The 20,978-nt window shown below is 46.2% G+C and overlaps 1 protein-coding gene across 2 annotated transcripts in view; it reads right to left on the reverse strand.

The window, feature by feature from the left end:
• Positions 1-5,004: 5,004 nt before the first annotated feature.
• The window catches only part of LOC306796614 (insulin receptor substrate 1-B), a 33,361-nt gene continuing 17,387 nt past the window's right edge, over positions 5,005-20,978 (reverse strand). For both annotated transcript variants that reach the window (XM_079295644.1, XM_079295645.1), the window contains exon 4: positions 5,005-7,368. In XM_079295644.1, coding sequence (XP_079151770.1) covers positions 7,361-7,368 — 8 coding nt within the window. In that variant the 3' untranslated portion in view covers positions 5,005-7,360. The remainder of the gene's footprint in view (positions 7,369-20,978) is intronic.

Raw genomic sequence — 20,978 nt, forward strand, 5'->3', positions numbered from 1 at the left:
CTCTGTTATTAAAAGCATGCCCAGCCCAGAAAAGATGACACCATCCATCACAGATTTCTCCCAGGGGTTGCACTCTGCGTCCGGCAGCGAGTCACCAAGACTCAAAAAGATCAAGTCGTATCTGTTCAAGGACTCCCGACCTGCTTTTGGTGGACATGAGACACTTCAAACAGTCCGAGACGAGGGACCACAGAAGCAAAGGGCCTCTGAAGTCACGAGCGGGTTTTCTTCAAATGTTAAACAATCGCAAAGAAAAGACTCCACCAAGAACATACCACATCTCTCTGATAATGCCAATCCCCTGCATCACAATCATAATAATGGGGCCCATTATGGTGCTCAGACGGACGGTTTCGCCAAATATCGACACACGGCTCGAATCTCTGCTCGAGGGAAACACGGCATCTTGGGAAGTAACTATGCGGCTGGCAGCAGGAAGTCTGTAGGAAGTAGCATCAGTGATGCAACCACAAGAGGATCAACGCATGCGTCCACACCTGGACAAGCCATAAAAAACCCCTATGGCTTCAGACGTTTGGGCAATTCTAAATGGAGAGCTGCAAAGGAGCCGCCTATTCCCTCCTCAAGTGGCTCCAATGAAAGGACCAACTCTGGACGATCCAGCTTCGACGAAGGAAAGGGCTCTAAGATCACAAATATGAACCTTCCCTTGTCGCCAAAGTATAGCTTTGGCCGGGGAGAAGCATCTGCTGCACGGGTGAAACCCGAGAAGACGCCTATAGAGTACTCTGCACCGTCTCCTGGCACACATCAGGATCTCACATCAGGATTTAAGGAAGCCGGGCCTCGGCTTCCTGATAGCAACCCAGATCACAGACGGTTCGGAACCCACAAAAGAATATATGGCTTCAAAGCATTTGGCCCTCGATCACTCGAGGCAGCCAAAACTCCAGTCAGTGAGCCAGAGGAGTCTGCCAGAGTCCAGCAGGGTTTAGAAGGTTTTAGACTTGGAAGCCCACAAGTCTGGCAACCAAAGATCAGCCGTATAAACGCAACGAGCCGCACTGAGCCAGGCAGTGAAGACCATAAACCACTTTTAAAGACGGCAGGAAGCGCCGAATCTGTCTCCAAAGTTACACCTGACGAATACAAAAAGAAACTCAAGATCTATATGCTCTTGATGTTTCCGTCTATTCAAAACAGGACTGAAAACGCTGATGACGAAGCGCACAAAGAAAATCTGGAAAGTCACAGAATCTCCTCGGCTTATTTCAGATCAGCGGTGGAACCCGACACTGAATCCAGTCCCAAATCTGAGCCAGGAACACCGGACAAAACCGAACTTTTCACAAAGATGGCGAGCCTGCTCAACAGCTCCACCAGCAGCACCGCGAGAGGCCAAGCCAAGACGCTCAATGGATCTGCTCCCATCAATGACACTGCAAAGGAAGCCGCAGTCGGGGTCGTAGCTCTCGCCTACGCCGACATGCTCGGCCGTGCCTCGTCCAGCGGTGCCGCAGCTACAACCCAGACACCAACCACACCGGCCGACAAGGGCGACTTTCCAAACGCCTCTGCTGCAGCCGAGCAAAAAGAAGGAGCGGGGAATTTGACCTTAAACTCTGAGGGAGACAACACGAGCAGAGGTCCGGAAGAGGTTGAGGAAAACAAGATGGCCGTCGGAAGTGAGGAAGTTGACGACGATGCGAAAACATCCGATTTCTTCCTGGGTAATGAAGGAAGTGGAAGCGGGGGTGTTGATGTGTCTGATGTTTTGTCAACCGCCGCCACAAAGAGCCAGGGCCTGAGCGAGGACCTGTTGGAGCTGGAGTATCTACGGATATCAACCGGGAACATCTCCTTCAAGTCGATGACTCACACAGAGCCGTGAGGGAAACGTGTTGAAATTGTCATGTGGTTGGAAAAATCCCAATAAAAGATGGAAAAGTATTTGAGATTCTGTTCTTAAAATGACTGAATTAATGGTGTTTTTAACCTCATCTCATTTCTATGTCAGACATATCTTAGTGTTTGGTAAGAAATAATGATATAATGTTAAAACATTAAATAATTGTTCGTCTTGGTTGTAGCTTGTTTACAGGAATAGTTTGACATTTTATGTCTCTGCTGGTTTATTGGAGATCAAACAATTAGTTGATTGACCGATTATTCGATCAAGAGGGAATTAAACGGTGTGGCGACTGGTGCCTGCTTTAATCTATATATTATATGATATTAAACTCTGAGTTTTGACAGTTTGTTGGACGACACAAGGCATCTGAAAACACCTTCGACTTTAGTAAATAAATAGCCTTTTAAATAGTTTCCTCGGATTGGTTTCATTCATTGTAAAGAACACTCATCTGCACCAGCAGATACTGGGAATTATCTAAAAATATGTTCTATAAATCCTGACTGCTAACACAGCATTTTTATTCAAACATTCTCCCAACACTGACCTAAAAAAGATCTCCTCTCTGGAAGAAAGCTTAGTTCAAAATGTGGTTTCCTGAGCATAACTTTCGCTTGATTCTAACAAACGAAATGTTGAGGAGGGGAAGCAGAAGAAGGTCATACTTGAGGCTTTTTATAAATTGATTGTATTCCCATTCCTTTGTGTCCTCATTCCCAGGCAGGCCGTGGCTGTTCAGCGTGCTGACACAGATTTTCCACCTCCTCCTTTCGAGCTTACAAGGAGCGTTTCAGCATGCTGGTCTCTGGGTTAACACGCTATGAGATGGAAAAACCTGGTCCTTCCCCTTGTTGTTTGAAGGTCTTTCTGTGACTTTGCCAAACCGTTAATAAAGAGCTGTTGAGGAAAACAAGCAATTGGGTGGTTTGTGCGACTGATTAAAGCCATGAAGCAAATCCAGACTGTCATGGAATTTGTTAGTTTCAACCACAATAATGTGCTCGTCCTTATGTTGCTACACTCTTATTTATGTTAATAGAAACTGAACTGGATATGCATCATACTTCTAGTGAGTCTATACCTCTAGATACAGCAAGAGCAGAGGGAAGAAGTGCCACTAGATGGCGGTACTCGTCCATTTTGTTTCACCGCACGTGACATCAAGTGCTGCATGTTGGTAGTTCTCATGCTGTGGTGTCCTTTTGGGAAGCGAAGGGAATTTAAAGAGGATCAGATAAATTGCAGAATTACTGTTAGCTTATAATTAAGAGCAAAATTGATGTTTTTGCTTCCACCATTATCAATCAGCCAACCAGGCGTTCAGCTTTCGAGGGCATTGGGTCCACACTAAGCTCACGTCACAGATCCCAACAGGTCCATTCACAACACCTGACCCTTCACCTTTTCCCCCAGTGAGCCAGCGCCACCTAAACACCAGTTATACACTGGTCCTCAATCTATGAGCTCAAAGGGGCCCCAAGGAGAAGGTGGGAGGGTTTGAGTCAGTCAAAGTTAAACACATTGTACATTGGATTAACCCCCCCCCCCCTCCCTCCTACCACCATACCAATACCCGTGGAAAGTGGGACCATCCACTTTCCCATAGGGCTGAGCGGTATTAAGGTGCTATGATGTTATGTTGTCAAGGCGTTGGCCTGCCGGCTCCTTCAAAGTTCCCCTCTTTCTGCGCTGCCTTTTGTGCAGCCGAGTGTTCCTGGTTCACACACACCCATACCTTTCAGAGTGCTGGCCTATAATATTCCCCCTGTGTGTGTGTGTGTGTTTATCACAGACAGTGTGTGTCCCCCCCCCCCTCTTCTCCTACTGTGAGGGGAATTCTGTACCATGTGTCTGCGGTTTGTAGGGAGCTTTCAAGAAAGAAAAAACAGTTTTTTTACAGTTTAAACCTCCCTTTTTTACTCAGGCAGGCCTGCAGCTATGGAGTGACAGAGCTAATTTTGCATGCAGCCTGTAATAGAGACAAATCCATAATCACGGCACACATTCTCCGATGAGGCGAGGGAGAGAGAGAGAGAGAGAGGGTGAGCATTGGTTGCTGAGGGGGGAGAGAGAGGGGGGGTGGGTAAGACAGAGAAAGGCTTTTTGTTTGGCTAAGTACACTACGTGAAAGAGGGGGCGGCGAGGAAAGAGTGCTGGAAATACATTAGAAAAAGAGTTGCTTTGGTATTCGTGGCTCAAATTACCTCGCATGCCATGCAGCGGATGGACCCCACCATCGGATCCACTTGGTTTGACTATGACTCTCTGTGTGTGTGTGTGTGTGTGTGTGTGTGTGTGTGTGTGTGTGTGTGTGTGTGTGTGTGAACTAACTTTATTGAGTTTACAGTGATTCACTTTGCCCTGAAACCCATATGAACTGCAGAGGGGGAAAGTTTGGAGGATTAGCAGAGGCAGTTTGCAGCATACCGGCTGTAATCCAGGGCTCAGTCAACACACAGTCGGTTTACTTAAGCTAAAACTCTATTACTTAGTTGTTTATTGTGACAACTTGAAGGGGAAAGTGGTAGAAAAAAAACCAAAATCTGGCCCGTCACATACCTCAAATTCTGTAGAAACGCTTTCTGCATCTTCACTCACGTCCAACCCGTGCTAGATACAATTAGATACAATAGGAAGCAATTTAGGAGCATGGAATCGCGCCGGCATTATAACATTCCCACATCTGCTATGGGAGATAAAGCTATTTCCGTGTCTCACATCCAGCGAGTTTCCTGTGGCCTGCGCCGTGGAGGAAGTCATAAAGACAGGAAGACTTCCTGTATTGTTGCCGACGTGGAGCAGCACGGACTGTTCATGCTCCGTACGGCCGGGGAACAAAGATGTAAACACAGTAATAAAAAAATCACTCTCGGCGTCTGCCCTTCATACCAGATGTTTGCGCAGTTGTTTTCACTGGGCTCAGCAGACGCGTAAAGGATCCCCCTTTAAAATAAAAGCAACCATGATGACGAGCACAAGCATTATCTATGTACTCAATCCAATCTTAGATCTTTGCATCTCATGTCCCTTGTGTTGGAGACAATTACTCAAATTGCACCAGTTTAACTTTTGCTAATGTTGTCATCCATCTAAACTCGCCAGTCACAGAAACAAAAGAAACCACAAGCCCCTTTGTTGTTTGACTTTTTCATTTTTTTTTTTCTAAAGCAACAGAAGTAAATCAACTGTCTACATCAATGGCAAATCTCACAATATTTCCCACTCAGTACCATCCCTCTGAGGAACAGAGATAAAATACAATTTAAAACAGCAGCAGCACTTTCCTGCACATTTTATGAACAGCTCGCTTAGCGATCATAGAGCCACTTAAACTGTTGAACCCTGTTCGTCAGCTCTCCCACAAGAACTTTAGACCATGTGGCTGTGACCATCAACAACTTCCCCGCTTCCATGAGATGCTCGGAGCTCAACGTGGGCTCTAAATGGCAGGAGGATAATGTCCACTTGTCCGGACCGAAAGCCTGTTTTTGCACTCTCTCTCTCTCTCTCTCTCTCGCTCTCTCTCTAAACTACAAGAACCCTCGAGCATTTGGCTGAAAACTGCTGACTTTCAATATGAGAACATCTCCAAAAGACATTAGAAATAGATCAAGATGTGTTTGCCTGCAAGTCTGCGGGAAAGTTTGGGAGTTTATGTGCTGAATCTGATTTGAAGTCCAATTGTTCCCCCCCCCCCCCCCCCTCCTGCTTCTGCGTTGGTAACCGCTATTAGAGCCAATTCCGACCACAGATCCCAATCTGCTCATAATAAAGCTGCATTGTTATGCTCTCGGCCCCCCCAGAGTCGCAGAGAAGCGTGCGCAAGTCCTCACAATGACTTATCTCCAAGTGTCACATAAGCAGCGAGGCCAGATATGTCCCCCCCCCCCCCCCCCCCCCCCCACGCTGCAAAAAACAACAAGGGAACACAAGAAGTTACACTTCTAAAACAAAACAAAGCAATACGTCCAGTCTTGAGAGCTGAAGGTTGCTTCTTGAGGTGCTTTTGGAGCTTAGTCTTTTTGTTGTTGTTGTGTTTTGGCACCGTGACAATTAACTCCTCCATTACCGACGAAGAGAAACAGTCCAAATCTCCTCCGATTAGGGCCATGGCTTTGAGTCAAGTCATCTGATAGATCATTGTCACACCGAGCAAACATAAACACGTTATTTCATGAGAACTGTACAGCCAGAAAGAGACAAAAATAGACACAAAAATAGACTTGATGATATATTCTGCGAGGACAGCCCTATTAGTACTAGCTGCTAAGACGGTGCAGAGAGACAGATAAAAGGGACAGACAGGCACTTTAGTGCTGATGCATAGCGGAGATTAAAGTAGGAGCTAAGCAAAAGACAGAAAGGAGGGAGGGAGATAGAAACAGAGTCTTAAAGAAGGATTTAAGGTCAAAGCACTTTCAATTCAACCAGTTAAAAAAATGTAAAACTGTATCATCTTAAAGTTTGGTACCTTCATGTATAAAATAGCTGAGAACAAATGAGCAGATCCATTTGTTAGTTCGTACCGACAGAACCGCGATATGAAGTGACCCCTTTTTTCCTGTGTAAAAGCAGTGTGCTGACCACTACAAAGCTAGCATTAGCAATGGCTATTGATAGGGTCTCTATCCTCCGCTGTACTGTACGTACCTAATGTTATTTAGCATCCTGAGACGAAGTGGATTCAACGAGACACAAGTGTCTGGAGCTAACAGCACTAATGGGACACCGTGGGTCTGTATCAGGGGTCTCAACCTGAGCTGTGGTCAACAGGATGCTGAAAAGATGTTAATCTGACCTAGGTAGCTTAAGCTAACGAGCAAGCTGCTATACCCCCCCCCCGCTACAGGTTCCTCTTGTGTCAATCCTGTGTGTTCAATGGTTTAGGTGTATGGCTTTGTTAAAAAGTTAACAGACAGATAAAAAGGCAGAATACGAGCAGCACAGGTTTATAAACGAGCTGAATGCTAACACGGGCTATGCTAATATTTCTCACAGTCGACAGGAAGGCCAGCAGATTGGCTCGTACCGTTATCATTGTCAACGCTCGCGAAAATAGCCGCGGCTAATTTCTTTGTGAAATGGCTACAATCTGAAAATGAGGCACTTTTTGAGCCAATATATAATTCTATTAATTTCTTATCCATAAACTAAATATCCACCTTAATTATTAGAATTTTTCTCTTGAAAAAAAAATAATCAAAAAACACCAATTTTATTTTTTTGTACCGTTCTCTGATTGGCTTTCACTCAAGGAAGGAGAGCAGCAAATAGCTTGTTAATAATGTCATTTGGCACACATCCCCGTTGGTTTCCACAACCAACAAGATGAAAGCGAAAGTTTTCCATCAGTCTGTCAAAGTGCTTCACGGGCGTGTCCGATCCAGCTGCTCCCTCAATGTGATTGGCCGTCACAGAAGGAACAGGCAAAGCTTTGAAGCTCTCCAAGTGGCACCACATAGTTTCCCAAGGGACGACGCGCTGACATCAGCACTCTGAAGAACCAAAAAGGAAACAGAAAGAGGAAATTGTTTGGTTAGAAGCAGGAGAAACAATAACCCAGATATGAAGAAGAACTAAATATTATGACATGTATATACAGTGTCTCTTGCTTATCAAGGTAATTATGATATCTAATGTAAGTTATCAGTGTCTGCTTATCATCCTGGGAACACAGTGACCCTCAGATTTAGAAAGGAAGAAGGCGATAAAAAGGGAACAGCGGGAGAGGACAGAGTGAGGACACCTATTGCTGCAGGCGCAAGCAAAATCACGACAGGTTTTTCTGGCAATTTCAGCTCCTCGCATCACGTCGGACATGTGAGCACACAGGTGTGCGTCGCCGGGAAAAATTGCCACCCGCAATGGAGTCTTTCCTGGCCTTGTTTGCACGGTTGATAGGATTAGCGGTAATGCAGACTTAATGCTAATTCTGCACCAGAGTAGAGAGAGCAGACGAATCACATGGCGTCAGGCAGCCATCTGCTCGGGTTTTCTTTTTTTTTTGCGGCCCCTGTGCACGGCGTGGTTTTGGGCCGTCCCAGGCCTAAAGTTGACAGCTGCGAGATAAACCTGGTAGACATCTAACTCTGAGACACGACCACCGACTGATTTAAGGGGTCAACATGCTCTAGAAGCGTTCGCAATTTGACCCGGCCCTAAAAAAAAACTCGACAGCTGTGCTATTTTGGGAAAACGAAGTTCACGATCGTCAGTGAATCATTGTGAAATTTTTGCTCTTCGACTAAAAATAATGGTCCTAGGTTGTTCAAACTACATCATATTTCCAGACATCGTCCCGACACAACAGGCCTGCAGGAACACCAATCGCTCCTTTTATGCTGTGCTGTGTGTCACGGAGGACAACTGACCGCCTGGCGACGACCTTTCAGCAACACCGGCGTGTCAAGAGTTTGCGCAGGGTGCCACGTCTCTTGGCCCCGAGTCACGCCGGGGATTTATGATTCTGTGTTGCTACGACCCAAAGCCGACCAATCAGAATACAGACTTGAATTATGCAGAATAAACCGGCTGACCCGAAGTTGAGCAAAGTCTGACACTGATATCACACAGTGCGACACACATTTTGCTACACATCTTTTACCCGGCGTGACATGCAATTATCCTGCAAGATAGGTGGCCACCGATCATGTTTATGTTATTGATGTTGCTGTTCTGGTTAGGCTTTGTAATGACTATTGCATGCGGTGTAAATGCTTTGTCACACCTGTTAAGTGTTGCTTTAATAAAGGGAGCGGGAAAAATGCTAAATAGCGGAGTTCACCCAGAGTTTGCAGGATCATGACTCTGGCTATAAAGATTAGTCGATGCACTTCAAACTGGGTTACTCTGTCAGATGTGATGATGACTCACACCAAAGGCACTCAGGCTGCCTTCAGCCAAAACAACAAACGCACGGAGCTCGTCAAGAGAACAAGTTGAGGGAGTTCCCTGTTTGTCTCTTGCCCTAAAATTTCCCAGCAGCGCTCGACTCTTTAATTGCATGAGGGTACTCTATATTTACGCCCCTCCCTCTCTCGCTCTATCCAGTTGGTCCTCTTCCTGGTGCAGTGAGCTATATTTAGCCCCCCTCGGCACAGACGGTGCCCGCCAGCCGGCCGAGCCACGACGGCCCAAAACCGGAGCGGAACCGCTCGCTCGCTCGGAAAAAAACAAAACAGCGACACAAACAATCAAGCCAGCCAACCAGAGGGACCAGAGGAGACAGCCAGGACATGCACCGGTGCACTGCCATGGACGCACACAGAGACACGATAATTATGTGGATGACATTCACTTAATGATGACCTTTCACCAAACACAGACACGGGAAATTATACAGGGAAACAACCCTCCGATGCCTAATGCCCTCTTATATACGCAAACTTGCAAATGTTTCCGCTCGAATCAAATAGTGCCGTCTCATTTTCCCTTTGCTTCCCCTTCCACGGGTCTGACCCTCCCCATGGTGGTCTGTCCATCGATCTCCTTCATTTCCTTGCATCGTTTCTCCATCGAATGGGCGAGTCGATGCAATAATGGCCGCGGTGAGGATCGTGCGAGAGTGCGTGTGCTTCTCTGCCAGACTGTTTAAATCAAGAGTTTCGACAAGGCGATCTGCCTCCGCAGTCTGTGTCTCGCCAATAACTGTTCTCCAGCCGCCTGTGTGTGTATGCGTGTGTGTGTATGCGTGTGTGTGTGTGTGTGTAATTAGGAGAGTCTGGGTCTATGTGATGTCTCAATCGAGGGCAGTCTAAAACTGAAAGCCACCCTGTTCTCTGGTCGTAAATCGAGTGTCGGTCTGTCATTTTCCTGCCGCCCCGCCTCCCACAAGACACGTTGCCGGTCTGAGCAACGTGATGCGGGTCACTGAGTCCACCGGTCACTCACTAAGTGTGAGTTCAATCGCATTTTATTTCAGAAGGAGAGAGCTATGCTAGACTGGACATCCCCACTGTGTTTATCACTTTATCTCCTCTTGTTGCATCAATCTGCGCTTTGCATTCAGGCACAAAAGACATTGTTTCGGTTTGAGAGATTTCTCTTTTGTGCAAGATACCAAATTCCTGACCGGCTGCAGCTTTGACGCCAACCCTGACCTCTGACCTATAAGGACGGACGGTGTCGCATGCTGCACTGATTATAAAGCCCCCTGAGGCCCATTCGTGGTTTGCGACACTGACCTGACTGTAACTGACAGTTTTTCACTATTTTCAGAGATTTTATAGACAAAATGATGGAAAATAATCCACAACCTCTCTAAAGTCTGCAGGGAATGAGTGTTTGATACTCAAGACGACAGACTTTGGGGGGGGGGGGGGGGGGGGGGTGCTAGCTTTCACATTTACTCCTTTTCACTGTCAAATACGCAGATTCAGAGAGAATACATTCAACCAGTTTGATGGATTTCCACTGATGCCAGGGACAGATCTGAAGACAGCTGTTGAAAAAAATTCAATTCAGGGCCGTCCCACATTAAGAACGCATGTTTTGTAGTTTCAATAATCTGTGACAAATTTGCAAAGACCAGGCAAAAGATCAGACACGTCTTTCCAGAGGAAAGACTTCTGGGAAACAGGAAGCCTTTTTGGGGTTCTTTTCGCAGAAGCACCAGCAGCAGTTTGTTTGGAATGAAAACAAGAAGAGCTGGCCGGTGAGTGAGCATCGATTATCAGGCGAACGCATTAACAGAAAATCCAGGGAGGAGGCGTCGCCGTGCTGCCCACCATGATGGACTGATAAGTGGTTTCTGGGAAGCGCGGGGGACATTGGTATGGCAACGGCGGAGCATTCACATGCTGCAGGCCAGTAGCTCCCATCCTGATACATTTGTGCTTTAATTTGATGTCCTCTCCTCTTTACTACCGGAGCATACGAGAGAATACACTCAACAACATCGGAGAAAGCCAACGGGAGGTCGGCGGCTCCATCATTGTGCTCGAACACAGTCAAAGTCGATGGACAGTTAAAATGTCGGCCATATTGCCCAGAGAATTGTTTCATTGCTTCCGTTTGCCTTCCTCCTGGTGCAGGACTGCACTTCTGCTTTTTGCTTTCTCGTGTTTTTACTTGTGTAGCGACTAGCGAGTGGACCACAAATGCATTTCGCCGTGCAACCCATGTTGCATATTGACAACACACTGTTCTCGAATCCTTGAACATGCTCGCTTTGTTAATGTTATCCTTGGTAGAAAACATATGGCGACAATAATCCCTCAATACCGCCGACGAATTGTCCGACGGGAAGCGTTTCATTGTTTCAAATGCCCCCATTATGAGAACCGTGAACGCAGCACATCTCCCCTTTATGCCGAGCTGTTCACACACATTGCACTGTGCAGTCGGCAGCGGAGGGCAGGTAGTGCGGCGTTTTGAAAGACGAGTGCTGTGTGTGCTTATCGCATGTTCACACACACACACACACACACACACACACTGTCCCACCTTAAACGCTGCTGCTGTCAATCACACTCGCAGCAGCTACAACCGCAGCGTGAGTGTGTAACATGTTTGCACATATGTGCACGGGCACAAAGTGAATAACTAATGATTAACCTATCATATCAACAGGCCGTGGCGTGTAGTTGATGGGTAAGGGATTGGCCATTCCGGTACGGTTGCAAAGGTTGCGCGGTGGAGACGATGACAAGGTGTTATGAAATCTTGAAGAAAGAGGCGGAGAAAGTCAGCGAGTCAGACGAGGCCAAAAGCAATTTCTTACATGACACATTAATCGCTTCAACTCGTTAAATGTTGTAATTTCTGTCTGCGTTTTGTCCGATTTCTTTTGACACGATTGTATAATAATTTAAGTGAGAAAAAAAGAAGAAAAAAAAAGGCGACAGGCTGCAGGCTAGTTTCATTATGCAGCGACACAGTGGGTGAGACTGTGAGTGGGTGTGTCGCGGCACACAGAGGAGCTGGAATGTGTGGGGACAGGAAAAGACAGACAGAGAAGCAGTGCTGAGTGGGGGGGGGGGGAAAGAGCACATACGTGGGAGAACCACATTCAGTGCCCACGTGCAGCCTCACGCCCGAGTATTTTTAGAACACCCGCGGACAAAATTCGGAACATGAAGTTTGCATTCGTGATCCGGGTGAAGCATGTCGGCCTTTACATACCTGACCGTCGGCGGCCAGACGAGTGGAGAGTGCGCTGACCCTTACATTGGCCCCTGTGTGTGTGTGTGTGTGTGTGTGTGCACCTGGAAGCTTTAGAAAATGTTACCAATCGAGTAGTGGGGGTTTACAGAGCGCAACGGAGCAAAATGTAACCCTCCATGCTGTCTGCAGGTTCAACACCATTCATTCGGGCTGAAACGATGAGTCAGTTGTCAGAAAATTAAATCAAATAAACCAAATATTCAGTTGTAAATTATATATATATATATATATATATATATATAAAACAGAGAAAGATCGTCAATTAATAATTAAAAAAAAAAAATCTTCATATTATTTGAAAGTAGTCACTCCATTTTTGTCTGTACAGCAACAATTCATTTAGCAAAACACAGAAACTGTGTCAGGTTTACTGAAACAAAAGTTGCAGCATATTAACCTGAAATGTCCATTCCATTGCTGCAAACGACTCAAAAGTGTGTCTCGTAGGCTGAACATTTTCTACTGTCGGTCCAAAAGTCAAACCAGCACCTTGAGGCTGAAAAGATGAATTGAGATTAGAGGTGAACTACTTTAAAACACATTGTGAACTGTGTAAAAGTTCAGCCTCGCTTCAGTGGTTGTAAATATAGCGTTGCGGGCCGACCTCGTCTAAGAGAAACTGGCTACTGTCATGAAATCTGACATGGGACGTCCTGTCCCTGGACTGGACACACGGAGCTGAAGACGAGAGGACGAACGTGTTTTCGGGAATGTTATCTCATTCGATCTCTGTCTCTGTCACATACACGCATTTTCAGTGTTTGCTGACTCAGACCACCGATTTCTCTTTGTCTCCGTGTGTGCTGTCGCTCCACCAGTTCTGCTACTTTCTCCCCCATGTGGATGGCTCTCCTGAACACACACACACACACACACACACACACACACGTAGGTGGCGTCTTGAGTGAAGTGATATATGGAGTAATGGCATAAGCAGGTGGGGTCCTCGGTTCTGAGTAAGGCTTTTTCCAGAGTGCCAGCTCGCTCTCTGACACGGACGGACAAACGGACTGAAACACAAGAAGCTGTTGCACCATCTTTAAGAAAGGCAGCTGAGCGACGGAGCTGCTGTTGAGACATTCGTTTCTCGTCTTGCTTCACCCGGTGCACAATTCAAACAACAGTCAGCAGGATAATTCCTTTGTTTGGGGAGCTTAGACTTCTTTTTAAAAGTTGGAACGTGTAAAACTTCCAGTTCAAGCGAGACAAAGCGGCGAATAAGTCTTCGGTGAAGTAGCACATGGTTTCAATCCTGGAACAATCCTCACAAACAAAACGTCAACACCTTCAAATACGCCCTTGTTAAAGTAACAAAGTTGTCTTATGTTTAAAGTGTTAATCTTTAAGATATATGTACTCTGGGTACCATTCAGTCAACATTTCGTCTGCCATACAATGAATGTATTTACGTTGTGTAATCAACTCGCGATACAGCAACTTTCATTGTTGGTGGCGGAGTCCGCCATTCACTGTTTCCTGTTCACTCTCCTTCAGCAATCTAACAGAAACACATTGATATCCAATGCAATATTATATAACACTACCAATAACTCATGGTCAGCTATCAGTTACGATGTGAAATCATTCAATATGATCACAGAATGATCACACAAAGATATCTTATGTATTTATTATATTTGTAAATCAATATTAAACATAAATGTCACCATTTGACGTATTGTACGAGCGTCAGCTCGAAGCTAACTTTCCATTCCTATTATCGCTATCGGTTTCCTCCAAACAGCATTACATCCCCCGATGTTTAATAATGCATTCCTTATGGCCCCGCTGTCGTTTGAGGGTCATTACTAATTCAAAACTCCACAAACTCCAAACAAAAGCAGATTACAGCCACATCTGCTCCGTGCTTGTGGCGGCTCTCATCAGAGTCTTTCAAAGGATCAATTAGAAGCTTCCTTCTTCTGCGAAGACACTGTAAATAATAAATGAACCAAAATTCACCCTCTGCTTTGCAGCATCAGAGGGTTCAGAGAGCAACTGACGAACCTCTGGATCATTCAAATCTAGTTTGCATTTGGAAATCTTTCCCGTGTGTTTACAAACTGATGCCAATCTGCGTTTCACAGTGTGTGTGTGTGTGTCCAGTCTGTTGATGAATTGTGTAATTATTAATCGAGACATCTCTGCCCCTTCATACCGCAACAGCACACGCATCACAGAACCTTCCCCATTCGTAGCATGTAGCTATTTGATGGGCAGTAATTGGGACTGTGATTGAATGCGTGGGCTAATGCTGTATATATATATATATATATATATACATATATATATATATATATATCTGACTGCTATGAGTGTTGTGTGGATGGGTGTCTGTATGTGTGCGTGTCAGCCAGTGTGTGGCTGACTGGTTGGACAGCCAGACTGGGCCAACACGCACCGCAAATATTTATCTACGGACCTTCTGGAGGCTCCGCTGGAGGCGCTTCTCACTCTCACTTCATCTCCACAGGAGGAAAAAAAAAAAACATTTATTAAGAGTCCTCTCCTTCTAGTCTTCATCTCCATCCTGTTTTTAGCCTCCTCCTCTTCTTCATTCACTACACTTAGTTTGCCTTAAACTTGTTAATACAGGACTTACAGGACCAGTGACACATGTTCTGTCCCTGTTTTTCCCTCTGTACTCTGCACACTAGAGTGAAAACACTACGAGGGTAAAATAATGACCGTCACCACCAGCATGGTTTGCAAAATGTTCCACCGCGATGTTAAGTGCATGTGATTTGTAGCAAATAGGCTCTTTTGAGGACTGCTCTGCATGTGTGGTTGGCTTTCTGACAGAATGAAGACGGATGGAAACAAGAACAGAAGAGCAGTTAATGGAGACATGATGACGAGCAGCATGATGACGCAGGGCCGATCACTCGCTGTGTGTGTGTGTGTGTGTGTGTTGTTTATGGACAGGAGGTGATTCATATTCAGATTCTGCTGGACTCCTAAAAAGCCCTCATCATCATTATCATCGGCTCAAAGCGGACGCCAACACTGATGACACCCACAAACCCGCTCAACTCGTCCCATACAGCTGGGGAACACGTGCAAGCGAAGACTCGTGTTTCCTTCGGCTCCTCTGGATCACGACCGGCCATGAATACAAACAATTTCATTAATGCCAAATGAAATTCAGCCGGGACGTGAACAGTAAACACATTGCGCAGACGCCACCCCTCCCGAAACCTCTTCAGCGTGTTATTTCCTACTTGTTTGTTCTTGACCACGTATGACTAATAAGTATAGTCAGCCGCATTTTTTCATTTCCTCTCCTCCGCTGATTCGGGGCTTTTAATGCTCTGGTTAAGTGCTGTGACGCCCGCAGCGGAGAGAAGAACATCGTGTTAACGGTGCTGTGGAGAGGTGCATTGTGGGGGCTGTAATTGACAAGACAGCATCTCTGAAATCGACAGACAACAGAACATCAAGTTTCCGCGAAGCATTAAAAAAAAAAAGGACACAAACATCAAAATAAGCACGATGTGTCCGTGAACACCACCAAAAACACACAGCCAGTCGTCACTGCAGGCAAACACACACACACACACACACTTGTAAACCCGTCGACGACACTCATGTGTGGAGGAATATAAACCGACGCGGTGCCAGTCTGTGTCGGGCGGGTGTGGGTTCCCCATCGTTTCCATTCATGAGCGGCAAGAAAAATAAATCCCGGCACACATGACGATGGCAAGAGCGCGGCACGGCGGCTAAATCCAAATTATTTTTTCCGATTTTTTTGTTGCCTTCTGAAAGTATAATGATAACAACACACCCAGAGACAACGGGGTTAATGCCGGGCCTCAAAACTCAAATGAACTGTTGACTACGTGTGCTACTGGTTCTGCAATACAAGCTCGAGACTTGTCTCCTCATGCAATAAATCAATTGACTCCCTTTCCAGTCAGAGAACCCGTGTGCCGACGTGTAACCGACTCCACGCAATGCGTTCAATTCAATAAGGAAAGCCCCGCAAAAGCACAGGAAGCCGTTAGTTCTGCCACTGAGGCCCGGCGAAGGGGCGCTGACGCCGAGGTGACGCAGAGGTGAGGCAGCACTCTAAAGGTTAACGACCGTTCTCCGGCCGATAACGGCAGCAGTGAGCAAACATCGCAGGCTCCTTCATTCGATCTGCACCGATGAGTCCCATACGGCGCGTCGAGGGGCTGTTTGTTCTCGCTCTCATACCACGCGGAAGATTTGAGTGATCCCGATGTAGACGGTCCAGAGGAAGTGAGCGTGAGGGGGAAGAGTTCAGGGGGGTTGAATCTAAAACTCTCTTGTCCACGTGTCCGGATTGGAAAATCAAATATTTGATTCTTTGTCAATTTGGCTTCCTGATCCAACAGAGCTGCAGAGAACGCCGACCCTGGTAGATGCGTCACGGTTAGGTAACTGAAATGTAGGCCGTGTGTGTTTAGTCTACAGTTTCCCTCCAGGAGTTCAGCAATCCATATGTCAAAAGATGGCCTCATAGAAGGGTAGAAACACCCAATTTATAAACTCAACTTCCACTTTGCAGGAAGTCCTCAGAGTCCCGTGCTGCAAGATCTGTTGGCTGAAGCTACGGAGTTTTTACGTCATTGCCTTCATGAACTCAAAACCTTTGATTTGTTGGTACCTTCAACCGTAATGAAGAACATCTGCAGGCGAACCAAGCTGTTTAAAAAGCGGGTGTGATTGCTCCGCATTCTTACTGGTTTTAACACCATTTCACTTCCTCTTTTCCTCGAAGTCTACGAGGCTGAAGAGTTGGTTTTGCGAGACGCGACAGACAACTGTCACTTGCTAATTGAATCCCCTGCAGCTCATTAAAATGAATCAACGGCAAATTATAATAGCTGGTTGGTGTTCTGTCTGCAAGCTGCATTAGTTACACTCGAGGGAAACTTGAAGCAGTAAACAGATGTGAGAGAGGAAATAGTACAGACCAGAAGTACACACTCCAGTATTTCGTAGGTAAGATGTGAAACTTGACACGTCGGCTGTTGCGGTCTTTCGTTATTTCATTGCCTCGTCCCAAAAAGCCACAGCCGTCTGGTCTAAAATGTCTTAATCGGGCACAATTCAAGCAATCTAGTAAGATCAGGGCTTCAAAGCCAAAGCCCTTGTGGGAAAGAAAAAGAAAAGAGAAATTTGATGGCCGCTCCTGAGAATAACTTGACCTCTCCGCAGGAGTCTTAACTGGATTCTCACCCTGCTTGTAAACCGTCAGCACTTCGGCTGACCCAAAGATCAACTCTGACCTCCCGTCATCCCCTGAAGCTCCTCCACCTGAACCGTCCGGCCTCCGCACAGCTCAAGACGCACACAGTGACTGAAACCACATGCGGCCACATAAACACACACGGCCTCCATGTGAGAAGTGGCTCGTTAGTGGACGGTAATCAGCTTAGTGCTCTCCTACGCCCACCGGCGCTAAGCTCTTTACAGACAAACCCAGTTAGAGAAGGAGCAGCTGAGCGATGCCATGGCGCCGAATCCAATGAAACGCACACAGTCTGACGCACACAGATCATGGTGGGGGAGAAACGCGGCGGCGGTGTCGAGACAATCACCTGAGACAGAGCAGAGACGTGTGTGTGTGTCGAAACTAAATTTATAGGGGCGACAGATGGAGAAGAAGAAAAGAGGCCGGGAAACAAACACGGAGTGAGAAGAACGAGAAAAAAACTCAAATACAGCAAAAAGAGAAACTTGAATGATTTCCAGGGAGAGTGTGTGAGGAAGGAGGAGGAGGAAGAGGAGGAGGAGGGGAAAGAAGCGGACAAATAAGAAAGAGTGTATGTGAAAAACTCCCTCCTCCTCCTCCTCCTCCTCCTCCTCCATGGCCTCAGTAACCCCAGTAGGTTGGTGGGTGGCTGCTCAGTTCTTTTAGGCAGCGCTTGGCGCTCTCCAAGCCCGGCATACATCCCATACCACAGCGCACAATCAGAGCTCTGTAGCCAGGATCACGCTCATACAGGGAGCTGGCACGCTGCCGAGCTAACACACACACACACACACACACACACACACAGAGAGAGAAGATAGTACGTAGAGTAACGGGAGTTCATGTCAATGGAACATGTCGCTCCACCACTTTGGTCCAGATTGAAACATCTCGGCAAGAAAGTCGTTGGGCGTACTTTCCAAAAATGTCAAACTGTTCTCTGAGAGCGACTTCAAAGTGTATTCAAAGTGTTCAAAATGAATGCACCGACACAAGAACAAGTTGACAAGGCAATAAATCAATCATTCAGACTCTGACAAGTACACGGAGTATTAATAAAACGATGCAGTGATGAGAGCTGCATTCAGGCTTCATTAGGGGCCTCACCTTAACGCCGATGGTGACGCAACAGACTATAAAAAACCAAACGGGGGCATTTCTAAATGCAGACGTGCCCTGTAAGTTATCTCTCGGTCCACAGCGACCCTGTAAGAGGTTCATTCATTCATTCAAACAGAAAACCCCCTGTGCACAAACCCGGCTCACACGCCCAGCTGAAAGCGCCTTCATGTGTGGAACGTGATTATGAGAGGAAAAGAAAAGGTCTGGTGTGAAAGCAATAAAAAAAAAGAGAGAATAAAAAGTCTGCAGAGAGAGAGAAAGAGAGAGAGAGAGAGAGAAAAGACAGGAAGAAAGAGATGTTTGGAGAGCGGAGGAGAGAGGCTTTGTTCAAAACAGTATTGACAAAAGGGACAGGAGGTGTGTGTGTGTGTGTGTGTGTAGCTGTAGCTGTAGTCATGGAAGGCCAGACTCAGGTCGGTGAAGGTAAATTTGGCCATTGGTTGAGCTTTTGGCTGACCTCTGCTTCCTGCAATGCGATTGGCTCGGATGATTTGTCTCAGCTTTTCTTATTTAGAGCAGTGTGTGCGTGTGCGTGTGTGTGTGCGTGTGTGTGTGTGTGTGCGTGTGCCAAATGCATGTAAATAAGGTGTGTAAGTGTGTGTGTACCTTGAAGACTGGTCGTTGGACTTGTCTTTGGATGTGACAGAAAAGCATTTGATTACCTGTGCATGGTTGTGCTTCAATTCAGAGCTCTTCAGTTAAAAAGTGATTTATGTGCATGAAAACACACACGCATACATAACACACACACACGCACACACACAAAAAAACACATACACACACATTCAGTCTGTCCGGCGGCGCCTCTTTGCCTGACCAAGCTGCCAATACAGCTCATTCTCCTGATGCCATGTGTGTGTGCGCGCCAAATGCATGTAAATAAGGCACTAGTCAGTCAAAACATGACTGGAGTACTGAGTCATTAGCCGCGGCTTTACTACCTAATTACCATTCACACACACACACACACACACACACACACACACACACACACACACACACACACACACACACACACACACACACACACACACACACACACACACACACACACAATGATGGAGCTCCTGTTGAGAAGCCTTTGAGCAAGGTGCTTAAACCCTTAATAGGCTCAAGGGTAAGTTAAGGATTTATTGGTGAAAAAGAGCCATTAATCTACGAACAAATGAACCAAAAAACAGACAAAACGACTCAAATTAAGACGTTTTATTCATTTTATCCACAGCTTGCAGGAATTTAGAAAAAAAGACAAGAATGCTGATACATTTTGTCACGTGCTCGTCAATCTTCTTACGCGTGTCTGACTCGTCAGATATTTGTGAGAGGATGTTATTCTCCCATAAGCAGCTCAAATGTCTTCACAAAAACATTTTATTACACTTTATGACACAGAAAATGTCCACAAATACATCAAATCTTTAAGCAAAAACACCAAACGTTTCATTGTTTTTTTCAGATTGTATATTTGGGTTTAGGAAAACAACAAGCGCTCTGAAGACGACGCCTTTGCAGACCCAACAACTAGTCGGAATAATCAGCAGATTAACCTCTTGAGCCTTTAAATACTTCTGTTGTTATCAGCCTCAAGAATCCAGCGTGGACTGGACTCAAAGAGCATCCGTTATCGTCAGCCAGTTTCTCGTTTGTCAGCTCCTGAACGCCTCACCGTCAAATGCCTGGTTGTGTCCGTCTGTGTTTAAGTTTGAGTTGCAACACGGCAAGTGATACAACATTGATAGATACGGTAAGTGTGTGTGTGTGTGTGTGTGTGTGTGTAAGCGATACTGTGGAGTCGAGCATGGTGTCTGTTACATTATCGGAAACAAGATCCGATCCCCGTCGGCTGTGTGGAATTACTGGAATTCTCACACGCACACACACGCACACACACACACACACCTTGTCTAATCAGTTGATCTGTCCCTCTTCAGACTTCATGCGATGAGCTGAAGAATGAAGCCGCGCACGGCTGGCGCTGGCGCCTTGACCTCGTGAAAACGCTGTCAACGTCATCTATCAGCAACAACACACCAAGCAGTGTGTGTGTGTGTGAAAAGAAATGTCCTGTTGGGAGATGGGCACTGCAGCCTGGTCAAGGTCTTGGGAAGATGAGCGGCTAAAAAACAAAACCAGGCGGGTGATAACACCGCCATTACTAAGGCTGCGTCTGTTTAACTGAACGGCTTTGTGTTGACTTATTTCGACGTATTCTCTTTTGGACGGATACCGTCGCTATGGAGAGGAAGCCCGTCTGAGCTCCGTCTTGTTGTTGCTGCTGTGAACAAAACACGGCGCCATAGCGGCTGGGTTCAGCCCAAAACTCTCCCAAAACACAAAAGTGAGCTGATTTAAGCCGATTCATGCTTAAAAGGATTTTCTGCACAAATGTGAACTTTAGTTGCGATTCAATGGAGAGAGTTGAATGCCCGGTACAGGCTGTGGACGTGCTCTGACTGCGCTTTTTCTTATACCGCCTTCATTTAAATAAATCAATCCCCACATCATTATCATCCCCACAACCTCGAATGTACCTCACCCCCTCCCTTCGCTCTCTCCCTCAATGAGTCCTCCCTTTGCTCCATAAAAAAGCGGTGA

This window comes from Melanostigma gelatinosum (genome assembly GCF_949748355.1).
Source record: "Melanostigma gelatinosum genome assembly, chromosome: 23".
Classification (NCBI taxonomy): domain Eukaryota; kingdom Metazoa; phylum Chordata; class Actinopteri; order Perciformes; family Zoarcidae; genus Melanostigma; species Melanostigma gelatinosum.